This window comes from Nuphar pumila, chromosome 10 (genome assembly GCF_984573655.1).
Source record: "Nuphar pumila chromosome 10, dmNupPumi1.hap1.1, whole genome shotgun sequence".
Classification (NCBI taxonomy): Eukaryota; Viridiplantae; Streptophyta; class Magnoliopsida; order Nymphaeales; family Nymphaeaceae; genus Nuphar; species Nuphar pumila.
In genome coordinates, this window is record NC_143258.1 from 82633355 (window position 1) to 82650656 (window position 17302).

Consider the following 17302-nt stretch of genomic DNA (forward strand, 5'->3'; position numbering starts at 1 on the left):
AATTTTAGGATGTAAACCCAGAAGAGTATGACTTCGAGTGAGAGCATGATTTCAACATAACAAACATGGATTTAGCTGAGCATAGTATTCCTTCTAATGATGCATTTGATGAAGAAGAAAATTATTAAGATCAATTACTTCATCAGGATATACTTTGGTATGTAATTAGTTCTTTTCTGCTTTACTTATTTGATTGATATTTAGGTTGATTTATGTAATTGCTTTACTTATTTGCATGATATTTAGGTTGATATATTGCATGAATGATGATTGATGAATGATATTATGACAATGTTAACTGCTAAATGTTAATTATTAAAACTTCAAAATTATATATATATAACTTTTTTTTTACATTTTTGCCCCTGCCGCACCCCACACCCTAGGTTTTTGAAAGTGCCGCACCCCCGCACCCGCACCCGCACCCGCACCCATGTGACATAGGTGGAAGCTAGGGATGGCAGTGGGGCGGGGCGGGGGACAAGGTTTCCACCCCCGCCCCGCCCCGCCTCCGCGGCGAGGATGGATTTTATCCTCCACCCCCGCCTTCATCCCCGTTTCATGTCCTCCACCCCCGCCCCGTCCCCGTCCCCGTTTGTCAAATTGCATCCCTACTTAGAAATCATTCACGTTAATATTTCAGTTAATGATAAATGAATTCATCCACATGGAAAACAGGATCTCCCCGCCTTCATAGCCCAGACAAAAATTAGATTTTACTTGTGCCTAGTAAACTAATACATAACATCCATGGATCATGCTCTAGAAGATATTGAATGGACTCAGTTCCTCATCCTCCAATTTTTTCTGAACTGGAGAATATTATTTAATAATTAGAAAAATGAATATGCAAATAAGTTGATCTGAAATGTTGAAAAAAATTAAGCCAAATCAAACAACTACTATAAATGAAAAAATTAACCTATTGAAACCTGCTTTATAATCACAAAAAAATGTGTCCACTATATGAGAAGATTTGACAGCACAAGCAAAACCACAGAGTGCAACACAAATTTAAAACATGAAGGTCCAGAAAGAAAGCAGGATTGAAATATTGCCCTTATGCTTCTTCAGAATGTCAAGCAAAACCCTAGTCCAGTAGCCACGATAACTTAGATTACCAAGATCGGAGAGTGGTCTCTCAGGTGTCCCAACCTTACCTTCTTTTTTTGATAGTTCATACGCTGACAAACAAACAATGCATCAGCCATGTCAAAAGTTGTTTTTAAGATCTCAGAAGATGTCAAACAATGCATCAGCCATGGAAGGAGGGAGAGATCGTGTCGGCCAACGGTGGTCGGTGTCGGCAAACGGTGGTTGGCGTCGGCCAACGGTGGTCGGCGACGGCCCAGCTCCAATGATAATGCGGATGGGGAAGGGGAAGAGGCGACGGCCCGACTCGGCGGCTCCAGGGTTAGGAAATTAGGGAAGGGAGTTAGGGTTAGTAAACATGTAGAAAAATATAAAGGGTTGGGGGCGGGGATGGGGCGGGGCGGGGCCGGGACGGGGATGGGCCGGGGGCGGGGCGGGGATGGGCCGGGGCGGGGCCGGGGCGGGGATGGGGCGGGGCGGGGCGGGGGAACGTGCCAGTCCATCCCCGCCTCCACCCCCGGACGGGGATGGATTTTAACCTTCGTCCCCGCCTCCATCCCCGTTTCATACCCTCCATCCCCGGTCCAAACGGGGCGGGGCGGGGCCCCGCTTTCCCCCGGTCCACTGCCATCCCTAGTGGTAGCATAAGAACTACCTGACAAACAGAAATATGGGACTACCTAAATACATGCATTGTTTGATTTACACCATATATCATAAGGGAAAAGAAAGAAAATAAGCTAACATGTTCTGCTCATGGCGATAATAAGAAATTAAAAAACATCTGAAAATCACTAAAATGTTATATCAGGCAATTGAAATTGGTCAAAGGTCCTTGCAGACAGTGTTGTACTTATCGGACAAGGTTACACATAGACATCTATAATGAAAAAAGACAGTATGGAATTAAAATGCACCTTATGTAGATAGGCACCAGCCCTTCAACCTTAGGAAGTCTCTTGATGTGATCCAGGACCTTCATTGCCTCCCTACCATACTTTGGGTCACCAGAAATATTGCTGAGGTAGGAAAACTCAAGCTGAAGAGTGGAGACTTCAGAAGTACTACTCAGTCCATCAGGAGCAGGATGTGCTGAGTTTCTATGGAGGACAACATCAGAGTATGGAACAGGAGTTGGACTTGATGTAAAAGCAGACATCAAACGGTCTGCCAAGGCCTTTGCTGCTTCCAGGTAGACCTCTGACTTGGGCCCTTTAAGCATGATTGGATAATCCCATTTTTCTGTGGTGCCCCTGTGCCCCCCACTTAGATGATAAGCACTAAGAAGACCACCCAAAACACGAATGGTAGTTTCAAATAAGTTTACCTGACCTTTCTCACTGATCCTCTTAGAGAGATGTGTTTCTACCCAAGATCCTGCTTCAGAAACTATCTCATCAATGCCCATTATCATGGCAGTATCTAGAGAGTCCACAACGGTGGCACCAAGGCCGCCTAAACCATCAGTTCCTCTATGGCTCAATGGCATAAGTTCATCATAGCCCAAAGCATAACTCTTATACCCAGTCCATGCATGGATAAAGGCATCCTTAACCTTTTGCTGCCTACGTAGCCATTTTGATCTTTCCTTTTTCTTATTGACATCCATAGTAGAAGTGACATTACCAGCTGTTTCAGAAGGCGTCAACCTTGGAGGCAGCCTTGGTGGTCTTCGCAATAGCTTTTGAGTTGTGCCCCTACCAGAATGCTCAATCCTACCTTCCTTTAAGCTGTCTTCTAAACCTACCATTGGCTTCAAATGCCCAGGGCTCCTATCGACCATAATTAGATAGACCAATCCAAAAATCATCAGTAACATTAAAATTTTCCCAGTACTGCATGTTCCCCAATCCCCTTTGAAGCTACTGGTACGCAAAGCATTTGTAATCACCTGCAAAAAGAAGACATGTGCAAGCCACTTAGGAGTGATTACTGAAATGAAATGGGGATCTTCGAAACACGAGCTTTGATTAACAAGAGCAAGTGTCAAGAATGACACTAAAGCATAACCCTTAAAAAGGGTATAACTGGAAACAAAATAAAAATAAAAATGTATTCTTTATTGATATGAAAAACCAATTGCTTAAGAAGCATTGGAGTGAAATACAAGAGGGGCTGTACACAGCTGAAAGAGGACTCAATAGAGCTGTTGGGCACAGTCCAACAGCTCTATTTAGAGCTGTTGGAATGTGTCAGTCCAACAGCTCTATTAAGAGCTGTTGGACTGTGTCAGTCCAACAGCTCTATTGCTAGTCAAGTCTGGACAGGACTTGACTAGCAACAGTCATTCTAGTTCAAACTGAACTAGATGACATAAAGACAAAAAATAAAAATAAAGGAAAAAAAATACAGAAAAGAAAGAAATTAAAAATGTATTTATATATATATATATATAATAATATAATATTATTATATATACATATATGTACAGTTTTACATTTTAACACTCCCCCTCAAACTTACGGTACAATGAGCGAAAGTTTGTCTAAGAGAAAGTGAAATCGGGGAGCAGCGAGAGGCTTTGTAAAGAGGTCTGCTAACTGATATTCTGAAGTGACATATGGCAGATCAATTATCCCGTGTAGATATTCCTCTCTGACGTAGTGACAATCCATTTCGATGTGTTTGGTGCGTTCGTGGAATGTTCTGTTACTGGCAATGTAGATCGCACTTTTGTTGTCACAACACATTTGTGAAGCCTTTGTTGCTTCAACTCTCATGTCAGCAAGCAGTCGTCGGAGCCAAACTACTTCCATGGTCGTGGTTGCCATGGCTCTGTATTCAGCTTCGGTGGATGAGAGAGATACCTTCTGCTGCTTTTTACACCTCCACGAGATTAATGATTCCCCTAAAAAGACACAAAAGCCAGTGGTTGAGTGTCTGTTATTGTGATCACCTCCCCAATCAGCATCAGTATATGCAATTAAATCAAGAGAAGAGGAGGAAGATAAGAAAAATCCTCGTGAAAGAGAGGACTTGATGTATCTGATAATACGCATGACTGCTCCCATATGAACAGAAGTAGGAGCATGTTGAAATTGACTTGCTGTATGAACAGCATGTGCTATATCTGGTCTGGTAATGGATAGATAGGAAAGTGCCCCGACAAGCTGTCTGTAAGGAGTAGGGTCTGCAAGAAGTTCTCCATCATCAATCTTCATTTTAACATTAACAACTTCTGGAGTGTCAACTTTCTTATCATCAGTAATACCAGACCTGAAAACAATATCAAAAGCAAATTTAGTCTGAGATAATAAATATCCTCTAGGAGAATAAGCAACTTCAATGCCTAAAAAATATCTCAACAAGCCCAAATCAGTCATTTCAAAATGAGATTTAAGAAGTGTTTTGATTGTTTCAACTCCCTGTTTATCGCTTCCGGTGATGATCATATCATCCACATAGAGAAGAAGCACAATGATCCCTGCATCAGAATTCTTAATAAACAAAGCAGTGTCAGTTAAACAGAATTGAAAACCAATATCAATCATAACACGACTAAACCTATCATACCAAGCTTTTGGTGCTTGTTTAAGTCCATAAAGAGCTTTTTCTAAGCGAAGGACTTTACCCTTAGGAATACTTAGACCAGGAGGGGGTTCCATATATACTTCTTCAACTAGCTTTCCATTTAAAAAAGCATTTTTGACATCCATTTGAAAAATAGACCATTTTTTGATAGAAGCTAAGGCAATTAAGGTTCGGACAGTAGTCATACGAGCCACCGGAGCAAAGGGTTCTTCATAATCAATCCCATATTCTTGGGCATAACCTTTGGCTACTAAACGGGCTTTATATCTTTCAAGAGTACCATCACTCTTGGTTTTAATTTTATAAACCCATCGACATCCTATAGTTTTCTTCCCTGGAGGAAGATCTTGAATATTCCATGTAGAAGCCTTTTCAAGTGCATCTAATTCAACTTTCATGGCTTCTATCCATTTGATATCATTTTTTGCTTGAAAATATGTGGATGGTTCTTCATATGAGTGAATTAATGCAATAACTGCCCTATATGTGGGTGAGAAAGACTCGTATGATACAAACTTTTCTGGAGGCCTCGAGATTCGGGATGATTGTCTAGTTGGAATGTTAGAATATTTCTCAAGTGCACATGGAGTATTAGACTCTTGTCGCCTGGAATATTGAATACTAGTATCTCTATGAACTTCTTCATTTTCAACATTAAGATCAATAATTCTTGGATCATCATCAAAGTTACAATCAAGGTCATATTCATCAGATGTTGATGTTAGATCTAGCAAAAAGGAGTACACAGTGACGTCTTTTAATTTTCTAAAATCAAAGAAGCTCTCCTTTTCAAGAAAGGAAACATTTCTAGACACATATAGTTTATTATTTTTGAAGTCAAAACATCTATAACCTTTCTGGTTTTCAGCATATCCTAAAAAGGCACAGGGAATCGCACGAGGGGAAAGTTTATCATTTTTGTCAGTAAATATGAAACATTTGCACCCAAATATTCTTAATCTAGAGTAGTCTGGAGAAATGTTCATAAGTTTTTCAATGGGAGTGATATTTTGTAACGAAGAAGATGGCATCCTATTAATGAGATAGGTGGCAGTTAAGGCAGCTTCTGCCCAAAAGTCTTTAGGGACTTGATTTGCTATTAATAAAGTTCTAGTGGTTTCTATAATATGGCGATGTTTTCGTTCTGCCAGTCCATTTTGTTGAGGTGTATAAGGACAAGATCTTTGATGTGTGATGCCATGCAATTTAAGATAATTTTGAAAATCTGTGGATAAAAACTCTCCCCCTGAATCTGTGCGAAAAATAGTAATATCATTTTGAAATTTGTTTTTAACCATATTATGAAAAGTTTGAAAGTATGAAAATACTTCAGACTTATGTTTGAGAAAGTACATCCACGTATGTCGGGAGAAATCATCGACAAAAATAACATAGTAAACAAATCCTCCTTTAGAAATTACTGGTGCAGGACCCCAAACATCCGAGTGTATTAATTCAAGTGGTCTTGAAGAGAAAAAGGTTCTGTTCTGAAATGGTAATCTTTTCATTTTGCCGAGAATACAATCTTTACAATCAAATGATTCAGAGTTACAAAATTTCCCTAGATTTGGAAAATGTTGGATTTTGGCTATATGTGGGTGACCAAGTCTCTTATGCCACAGTTCCAACTCTATTTTTTGAATATTATAACAAAAAGCTTTCTTCGACATTTCCAAAAAATCCATGTAATAGAGTCCTCCTTCTCTATGGCCTTCCCCAATCAGCTTGCCTGACTGGCGATCCTGTACCCAACAACCATGAGAAGAAAAAGAAATATTACACCCATAATCAGAAATTTGAGATACAGATAAAAGATTTAAATTTAATTTGGGAACATGTCTAATTTCTGGAATAAAAAATTTTTTTGTTTTATAAATTTTTTCAAAATCTCCTATTCCTTCTATTTCAAGAGAAGTCCCATCAGCAGTAAAGACCTTTGACACACTTGTTTTATTTTTAACACATTTGGATAGACTTTGATTATTTGGGGTCATATGAAAAGATGCACCAGAGTCAAGAAGCCAAGAAATTTTACCTAAATCAGAAAAAGATGAGGCTGCTGCGCCGGTTGAAGCTTCAGATGAGGAAGAGGCACCTTTGATGAGAGGCTGAAGGATCTCCATTAGTTGGGCCAGGGAAACTGGTGCATCCTGATCTTTAGGCTCCGATCCAGCAATTGCAGCTCTTTTTTCTCTCAGCTCCTTAAGTTTGGGACATTGTGGCCTGTAGTGTCCCGGTTCATGACAGTGATGACAAATAACTTTCTTCTTATCATAGTCACCATTTTGTCGGTTAAAGTGAGGAGGCCTATATGATCGAACATGATTCCCTGGTCTAGACACGGCTAAAACGGAATCATCTTCAATTTTTAAAGAACCTTTCCGGAGACGATTTTCTTCCATTGTTAACTCTTCAATAGTTTCAACAATAGAAGGAATTTTTCCCCGGTGAAGTAGGGCCGATTTAGTGGTTTCAAATTCCGGCCTTAATCCAGTGATAAACTGGTAAAAATGTTCAACATCGAGTTGTTTCTGACGAAGCTCGATGTCTTCGGCACAATGCCACTTTGGTTCTAAAAGGGAAAGTTCTTCCCAAAGTTCAGACAACCCATTGTAATATTCACGAATAGTTTTGTCTCCTTGTGTCATCATTCGAACTTTTTCTTGGAGGTTGCACACGTGTGCAATATCTTTAAGGGAATACATATTCTTAAGGTATTCCCATGCCTTATCGGCATGATCAAATTTGGCAAGACTTGAGCATTTTTTAATGTCAACGCTATTGATAAGCCATGACATTATCTTCGCATGAGATATTCTCCATTCTTTCCATTTCTTCTCGTATGAAGCAATAGCCTTGATTTTCTCTTCTTCCGATAGAGGGACGTCTTTATCTCCCTCCTTTTTAGTAAGAGATAGCTTAGGTTCCGAATCGGAACCATCCACAATCCCCCATAAGCCTTTTCCCCATATATGGTGCTTCATGATTGAAGCCCATGTTACATAGTTCGTATCGCTTAGTTTCATAGGCATGATGGTGACTTTATCATTGTCATCCATCGATTACAAGGAGAGAAAGAATAGGGATAGAAGAGAAACAAGAAGGAAAATGAGAAAGAAAAAAAAAAAAAACAATACAACAAGATGTGAAATCTTCTCCAATGAAGTGATAAAACACTTCTCTTCAAGTGGCGAACACTTTTGCAAATGGGCACGGAAACCGAGGCAGCTTTTCCTCAAGATTTAGTACTTCCGCGGCTCTGATACCATGAAATGAAATGGGGATCTTCGAAACACGAGCTTTGATTAACAAGAGCAAGTGTCAAGAATGACACTAAAGCATAACCCTTAAAAAGGGTATAACTGAAAACAAAATAAAAATAAAAATGTATTCTTTATTGATATGAAAAACCAATTTGGAGTGAAATACAAGAGGGGTTGCACCCCTTTATATACACAGCTGAAAGAGGACTCAATAGAGCTGTTGGGCACAGTCCAACAGCTCTATTTAGAGCTGTTGGAATGTGTCAGTCCAACAGCTCTATTGCTAGTCAAGTCTGGACAGGACTTGACTAGCAATAGTCATTCTAGTTCAAACTGAACTAGATGACATAAAGACAAAAAATAAAAATAAAGGAAAAAAAATACAGAAAAGAAAGAAATTAAAAATGTATTTATATATATATATAATAATATAATATTATTATATATACATATATGTACAGTTTTACATTTTAACAATTACAGTCTAGACAATTTCACTTCATGGCAAAAATATCCATATACTTGTTTCCAATAAATCTTCCTTTTTGAGGGAACAAAATTCAAATTTTATTAAAAATGGGAAGAATTATCACAGGGCAGGAGTAGAATAGTTCTATCCAATAAATCAACCTCGCTAAAATGAAAACTGCAAAATTGTCAAATTAAAAACTAGTCTATAGCATAGCAGCATAATATCATGAATGTGAGAATGACAATAGCAAAAGCCAAACACTAATAACTTGAAGACAGCAAAAAATATCATTGATGCTTTTACATCTTATGACATGGGGATTTGGCGTTGAAGAACACCACTATCATGCATGAATGAAATGGCAGATAGTTTAATGGGGTTTAAGCTCCATTTTCCAAATGATATTTTTCTTCTAATTTCTACCTCTTCTTCCCCCTCCAAATAAAACTTTTCCTTGCCACAATGGTTTAATTCATATTTCCATATGTGTCTGAGCTACAGAAAATTGGCAAACTATGTAGAGAAATAAGGGTAACAAAAATTCACACGGAAGCAATATAGGATCTAACAAAGGCACAATCAAATCACAACACAAAGGTTTACGTGGTTCGGTCAACACGACCTACACGGGGCACAAAGAGAATTATCCACTATAATAAGAAGAGAGAGTACAATGTATAGAGTACAACGTCCAATAGCTTGCCCAAAACTAAAGAGAATAACAACAAAAGAATCACAGGAAGAGAGGGATACAATATTACCTCTCGGGTGCACAACCCGAGTCAAAACCCACACCACAACCAACACCTCTCTCTGAGGATCAATGTGTGGTGACAAACCTTCTTCCTTCCTCTTCTTCTCTCTCCTCTCTCTCTTTTTCTCTCTCTGCACGTTGCACACAGCCGCTCTGCTCACAACACTCTGCTCTTCTCCTCCCAGCACATAGCCTCTGCACCCCTATTTATAGATGGCATAGAGCCTTCTAGACTCATTCCAGAAACCGAAAGGGTTTTGACCCTTCAACTTCCTCTGCATTAATGGAAAGTGGGTGGCTATTCCACTTTCCCACATCATTAACGGAGGGATAGGGCTAGTCCTTCAACTTCTTTTTCATTAATTGGAAGTAGTGGGTGGCTATTCCACTTCTCCACATTATTAATGAGGGATAGGGCTGGACCCAAACAAACTGAGCCAACCAATCTTGCTTAGTAAGCATGCAAACTAAAGTTAAAAACAAAGAACCATCCCAACCTCGCCCATCACAAGTAGCGAGCCACCCATAGCCAACAATTGTTAGGCACAATCGAAACCTATTCAAACCAAATCATACACAAAGGGTGAAACCTCAACGTAGTTACACACCAAAAGAACGGAAAAGTCTCCGGATCGAATTCGAGTTACAAATCGAATAAAAAGTCGGCATAAAGAGTGCAACCATCAACCATTAACAACAAGAACAAAACAAAGGGAAAAAACCTAAATTCTCACAAGAAACCACTAACCCAAACACGAAGAGATCATCAAAAAGTGTCAAAAACCTAAAATAACACCCAATTCCCCCAAACCCATAAAGAAAAACAGGGGAAAAAAAACAAAGAACAATCACCAAAAAATCCGCCGATCCACCAAAGATACGGTAAGAGAAGCAAAAGAACTAGCAAATCTCGAAAGGAATATGCAGAGAAGAAGAGATTTGTAGGGTTTCTTGAGGTCAGAATTGAGGGAGATCTAAGCGGGCTCACCTTGAGGGAGGATCGATGGCGGGATTTGTCGTTGTTGTAGCTCACATCTTGCATTGAATACGGTAGCTCTCTCTCTCTCTCTAGATCGCCATTCTTCTTCTTCCTGTGAGAGAGGGAAGCAAAACGAGAAAGTATAAAGAAGACGACAGAGACGATGAGTCGGTTTTTGCCGCCTTTTATAATACAACAAAGCACCTAAAAGTGAAGTCCCATATCATATCTCGCCAGTTGTTAAAGAAAAAATGAGGGCAATTTTTTTTTTAACCAAGCAGGAGCGTGATGTGGTCGGGTTTGGTTGGATTTTTTCGGACTCAGATCTAAAAGTTAGATCCGAACCAGACCCATTTCGATTCAGGTCTGAATCCTAATCTATACATGATTGGAATTATAGACCGATATAGGTTTTAATGAGTTCAAGGATAAATCAGATCGGGCATGGATAAGTCGAGATTCAAAGGGACTTGTTTCCCAAGCGGCTCTAAAAATAAGACCCGATTTTATTTGAATTAAAAAATTAGATCATAATTAAGTATAAAAATTAGATCCAAAACCAATCCAATTTGATTAGGGTCCAAATGTGGGATTAGGTTTGGATGAACTTGCGGACCTGTATTAAACTAGGTCAGGTATACACAGTTCGATTTAAGGAGACATGTTTTTTAATCAGGTCTAAAACTTGACCAAATTTGATTCGGGTTTGGATTCAAGTCTGAATGACTTAGAATTGAAAAAGGATTAGGGATGGCAGTGGATGGGGCGGGGCGGGGCAGGGGACAAGGTCTCCACTCTTGGGTTTTGATTCCTGCCCTCCATCCCTGCATGGGTTTTGATTTTAACCTCCGTCCCTGTTTCATGTCCTCCATCCCCGGTCCAAACGGGGTGAGGCAGGGCAGGGAAAAGCATAAGTGGGTTTGGACTTTAACCATCATCTCTGTTTCATGTCCTCCATCCCCGGTGCAAACCGAATGAGGGGGGACAAGGCTCTATCCCCCCCCCCCCCTCCCCCATCCCTAAGAAGGATCACTACTTTTAGCAGATCGGCCAGAGTGTCTCGTTCACGACATTCATTGGTCCACAGCAGATGAAGAAGGTGACCGGTGTGAAGATGAAGGAGCTCCTTATCTAGGTGGCCATCTTCGAGATGTTGGTAGACAGCCTTGTATGGGTTAAAACAAGCTCCCAAAGCTTGGTATGATAGATTTAGTAATCTGATGACTCAACTGCATTTTAAATTTTGTTTTACTGACACTGTATTGTTTGTTAAGTCTTCCAATGCAGGGATGGTTATACTGTTGCTTTACGTAGATGATATGATAATCACAGGAGGTGATAAGCAGGGAGTAAACTATATCAAAGATGTGCTTAAAGCTATGTCACACAGACTCGGCTAGGGAGGTGCCGCACCCGAGTCTACACGCCCCGACACGGGTGCGGACACGGACTCGGCCTGGACTCGGTCAACGCTGAGTCGGACTCGGTCAACGAGTCGAGGCCGAGTCCGTCCACATTTTGGACTCAGTCAACTTTGACCGAGTCCAAAAATGTCTATTGAAAAAACTAAAAAAATGATTTTTTATATAAAAAGAGACAGTGCACAGTGCGTGTGCTTGTGCATGTGCCTGTTTATTGTGCTTGTGCACAATGCACAGTGCACAGTGCTGTGTACAATGCACAGTGCACAGTGCACAATGCACAATGCTGTGCCAGTGCACAGTGTTGTGCTTGTGCACAGTGCTGTGACTGTGCACTTTTTAAATAAAATAAAATAATATCTTTTTAAAAAAATAAAATAAAATAAATATATATATATATATATAGCCGAGTCCCCGTGTCCAAAAATTTTAAAATTGCGCCGCACCCGTGTCGCACCCGCACCCACACCCATGTGACATAGGCTTAAAGACAACTTTTATATGACAGATCTTGGTTTTTTACGGTATTTCCTTGGAATTGAAGTAGCTTAATCACCTCGTGGTTATTTTTTGTCACAGACTAAGTATGCCGCAGAGATCATAGAGAGATCAGGACTCTCAGATGAAAAACGGGTTGACACTCCAGAGGTCATAAATGCAAAAATGAAGAAGGATGATGAAGAACCTTTGCAAGATCCAACCCCATACAGACAAATGATTGGAACTTTGTCCTACCTTTCTATTACTCGTCCTGATATCTCTCATGCTATTCACTCTGCCAGTCAATTTCAGCATGCTCCCACTACAGTACATATGAATGCTGTAATGAGAATTATTAGATATATTAAGAATTCTATAAGTCATGGATTGTTTTTATCATCTTCTTCTTCATTAAAAGTCATTGCATACTCAGATTCTGACTGGAGAGAGGGATGTGAATGATAAACGCTCAACTACTGGTTTGTGTGTTTTTGTAAGTGACTCCCTAATCTCCTGGCGATGCAAGAAGCAACAGAAGGTGTCTCTCTCCTCAACTGAAGCTGAGTATCGCGTCATGGCAACGACTACGTCTGAGTTAGTATGGTTGCGACAACTACTAGAGGATTTGGGAATTCACACCACAGAACCTTCCAGATTATATTGTGACAACAAGAGTGCTATATATATCGCGAGCAATCATACGTTTCATGAGAGGACAAAACACATTGAAATGAATTGTCACTATGTTCGAGAATAATTTTTGCGGAAGACTATCACACTGCCTTATGTTCCATCAGAGTATCAACTCGCAGACTTCTTCACCAAAGCACTTCCTTCACCCAGATTTCACTTCCTACATGGCACACTCTCGGTTGTTGCACCATGCGTTTGAGGGAGGGTGTTAAGATATACATATATGTGTATATATACATGTATATGTATATATGTGTTTATTCTTAACTGAAATACCCATTAGGGGTATTTCGGTCTTTTCTCTGTAATAGGTGTCAGCCCCTAATGGGCTGACATTTCTGCATTTTAATTTATATAATTATTTTTGTCTTTTTCTTTTTTTACCTTTTTATCTTTTTCAGATTTGATGGGACAACTCTATATAACTGTTGGAGCTGCCCCAACAACTATATTTATGATGGGACAACTCCATATAGCTGTTGGAGCTGCCCCAATAGTTATATTTATGACGGTTGAGTGCAGCCCCAACTGCCATATTGAGCTGCACCCCATTGGCTCCATTGTATTATAAATTGGCCTCTTGTGGCCTTGTATTCCTAACTCATTCTTGAGTGCTTCTATGCAATAATAAGTTTGTAGACCCTTGTGTGGGTGGTTTCGTGATTCAATCAAGTATTTTTACTTGATTGAAAGTGTGTTCTTGCATGTGTATCAGATTCAATCCACTTCATTACACGAGGCTCCTGTGTCTATGACCCAATCTGTATCCTGGCACACATAGATACATGGATCATTAGTAGAAAATAAAATCACAAGCTTACATTCAATTGTGGCTGTGGTATCTTCTTTGGTTTCTGATGATTCTCGCTTTCCCTTTTTCTGATTTTTCTTTTACCCTTTACACTGATTCTGGAAGTGTCTTTTCTTTCCACAATTGTAGCAAGTGATGTCCTTCCTTGACCTAGACTTGCTCCTATATCTGCAGTCATTTTTTCTGTCTTTTGACCGACCCCTGCCTTTGGATGAACTCACCATCAATCCTTCACGAGAATCCTCATTTGGTGATGGTATTCTCCTAATTTCATTTGAAATGAGCGTACATGTGACCACTTTCATATCTAATGTTTCTTTTTCATAAATTATAGTTGTTACAAGATGCTCATAGGACGGAGACAATGAGGTTAGTAACAACAAAGTTTTATCCTCATCTTCAAGTTTAACATCCAAACTAAACAGACCAGCAATTATCTTATTAAACACACTAAGATGGTCAAGAATTAGAGTACCTTCCTTCATACGAAGACTATAAAGTTGATTCTTGAGGTGTAATTTATTGGACAAGTTCTTGGTCATATAGAGGCTCTCTAGCTGCAACCACAATCCCGTCGTTGTTCTCTCTTCTATCACGTTACACATGACTTTATCTGATAGACACAACTCAATCACACCAGCGGCCTTTAAGTCAAGATCATCCCATTCATCATCGGTCATGGTCTTTGGATTATTCGCCTTCCCGACAAAGGCCTTGTGCAACCCTAGCTGTGCAACTAGAGCATTCACCCTTCTTTGCCATAAGAAGAAGTTTCATTTGCCATCAAACATCTCCACCTCAAACTTGGAGCTAACTGACTTAGAAGACATGACTTTCCACGAACCTGATTCTGATACCACTTGTAGAGAAATGAGGATAACAAAAATTCGCGCGAAAGTAATACAGGATCTAACAAAGACATAATCAAATCACAACACAAGGGTTTACGTGGTTCGATCAACACGACCTACATCCACGGGACACGGAGAGAATAATTCATTATAATAAGAGTAGAGAGTACAACATCCAATAGCTTGCCCAAAGTTAAAGAGAATAACAACAAAAGAATCACAGAAAGAGGGGGATACAAGATAATCTCTCAGGTGCACAACCTGAGTCACAACTGACACCTCTCTCTAAGGATCAATGCTTGGTTACAAACTTTCTTCCTTCCTCTTCTTCTCTTCACTCTCTCTCTGCACGCTGCAAACAGTCACTCTACTCACAGCACTCTGCTCTTCTCCTCCCAACACATTGCCTTTGCACCCCTATTTATAGATGGCATAGAGCCTTCTAGATGTGAGCCTTCTATATTCATTCTAAAAACCGAAGGGGTTTTGGCCCTTCAACTTCCTTTGCATTAATAGAAAGTGGGTGGCTATTCCACTTTCCCGGGCTGGCCCTTCAACTTCTCTTCATTAATGAGAAGTAGTGAGTGGCTCTTCAACTTCTCCACATTATTAACGAGGGATAGGGCTGGACCCAACCAAACTGAGCCAACAAATCTTGCTCAGTAAGCATGCCTACCTAAGTTAAAAAACAAAGAACCATCCCAACCTCGCCCATCACAAGTAGCGAGCCACCCATAGCCAACAATTGTTAGGCACAATCGAAACCTATTCAAACCAAATCATACACAAAGGGTGAAACCTCAACGTCACCAAAAGAACGGAAAAGTCTCCGGATCGAATTCGAGTTACAAATCGAATAAAAAGTCGGCATAAAGAGTGCAACCATCAACCATTAACAACAAGAACAAAACAAAGGGAAAAAACCTAAATTCTCACAAGAAACCACTAACCCTAACACGAAGAGATCATCAAAAAGTGTCGAAAACCTAAAATAACACCCAATTCCCCCAAACCCATAAAGAAAAACAGGGAAAAAAAAACAAAGAACAATCACCAAAAAATCCGCCGATCCACCAAAGATACGGTAAGAGAAGCAAAAGAACTAGCAAATATCGAAAGGAATATGCAGAGAAGAAGAGATTTGTAGGGTTTCTTGAGGTCAGAATTGCGGGAGATCTAAGCGGGCTCACCTTGAGGGAGGATCGATGGCGGGATTTGTCGTTGTTGTAGCTCACATCTTGCATTGAATACGGTAGCTCTCTCGACATCTCTCTCTCTCTCTCACTCTCTCCATAGATCGCCATTCTTCTTCTTCCTGTGAGAGAGGGAAGCAAAACGAGAAAGTATAAAGAAGACGACGGAGACGATGAGTCTGTTTCTGCCGCCTTTTGTAATACAACGAAGCACCTAAAAGTGAAGTCCCATATCATATCTCGCCAGTTGTTAAATTAAAAAATGAGGGCAATTTTTTTTTTTTTTTAAACCAAGCAGGAGCGTGACGTGGTCGGCTTTGGTTGGATTTTGTCGGACTCAGATCTAAAAGTTAGATCCGAACCAGACCCATTTCGATTCAGGTCTGAATCCTGATCTATACATGATTGGAATTATAGACCGATATAGGTTTTAATGAGTTCAAGGATAAATCAGATCGGGCATGGATAAGTCGAGATTCAAAGGGGCTTGTTTCCCAAGCGGCTCTAAAAATAAGATCCGATTTTATTTGAATTTAAAAATTAGATCATAATTAGGTATAAAAATTAGATCCAAAACCAATCCAATTTGATTAGGGTCCAGATTTGGATGAACTTGCAGACCTGTATTAAACTAGGTCAGGTATACACAGTTCGATTTAATGAGACATGTTTTTTAATCAGGTCTAAAACTTGACCAAATTTGATTCGGGTTTGGATTCAAGTCTGAATGACTTAGAATTGAAAAAGGATTAAGGATGGCAGTGGATGGGGCCGGGCAGGGGACAAGGTCTCCATTCTTGGGTTTTGATTCCTGCCCTCCATCCCTGCATGGGTTTTGATTTTAACCTCCGTCCCTGTTTCATGTTCTCCATCCCCCGTCCAAACGGGGTGAGGCAGGGCGGGGCCCTGTTTTCCCTCGGTCCACTGTCATCCCTAAAGAAGTATCGAGGACGGGCCAGGGTGGGGAAAAGCGTAAGTCCATCTCGGCACGGGTTTTGACTTTAACTTTCATCTCTGTTTTATGTCCTCCATCCCCGGTACAAACGAAAATGAGGGGGGCAGGGCTCTGTTTCCCGGTCCACTGCCATCCCTAAGAAGGATCACTACTTTTAGCAGATCGGCCAGAGTGTCTCGTTCACGGCATTCATTGGTCCACAGCAGATGAAGAAGGTGACCGGTGTGAAGATGAAGGAGCTCCTTTCATCTATTTTTGGTTGGCACAACTGACACACTGTCAGTCAAAGATGGAGGGCATGAGGTGCAGCGGCACACTACTTCAAAGTGTGCCATGTGATGGCACCTCATCCTGGCTCCGTTGCAATTATTTCTTTTAAAGAATACAAGCAATCTCATTGAGTAGAAAGGATTAGTACATAAGCAGGTGATGAGCTATCACCGATTGCCGAGGGGGCGGGTGATCCTACAAGGCAAAACAGAAAACATGAAGTCAGATAACAGAGTCCGATAGCAGCAACATTGGGTAAAAACCGCATAATGGATACGTGTCCATTATGATCTCATGGATTCAATCCATGAGGTATCTTGGTCTGGCCATTTGAGCTTGACCCTGCCCCTTAATTACCGTGTGACTGTGTATATGACGTTCGGCAGTGAAGAAGGGGTGGAGAGAAAAATAAGATTGTTAAGTTCTTATTAGATCCATTTTAAGGTGATGAGAATATTGGATTTTGGATCATATCTGATCCAACTTAGACGTGACCCATATTGACATGAGCACGTCAAGAGACATACATGGAAGAGT

At 40.4% G+C, this 17302-nt stretch overlaps 1 protein-coding gene across 2 annotated transcripts in view; it reads right to left on the bottom strand.

The window, feature by feature from the left end:
• The window catches only part of LOC149827069 (mannosyl-oligosaccharide 1,2-alpha-mannosidase MNS3-like), a 27082-nt gene extending 11351 nt beyond the window's left edge, over window positions 1–15731 (bottom strand). The window contains exons 1-2 of one of the 2 annotated variants that reach the window (XM_090019154.1): window positions 15538–15731; window positions 2010–2983 (exon numbers count right to left, since the gene is read on the bottom strand). In XM_090019154.1, the coding sequence (XP_089875280.1) occupies window positions 2010–2983; window positions 15538–15651 (1088 nt within the window). In that variant the 5' untranslated portion in view covers window positions 15652–15731. Of the gene's footprint in view, window positions 1–2009; window positions 2984–10100; window positions 10242–15537 lie in introns of those variants that run through there. The other variant, XM_090019155.1, reaches the window with a different exon arrangement.
• Window positions 15732–17302: the final 1571 nt, after the last annotated feature.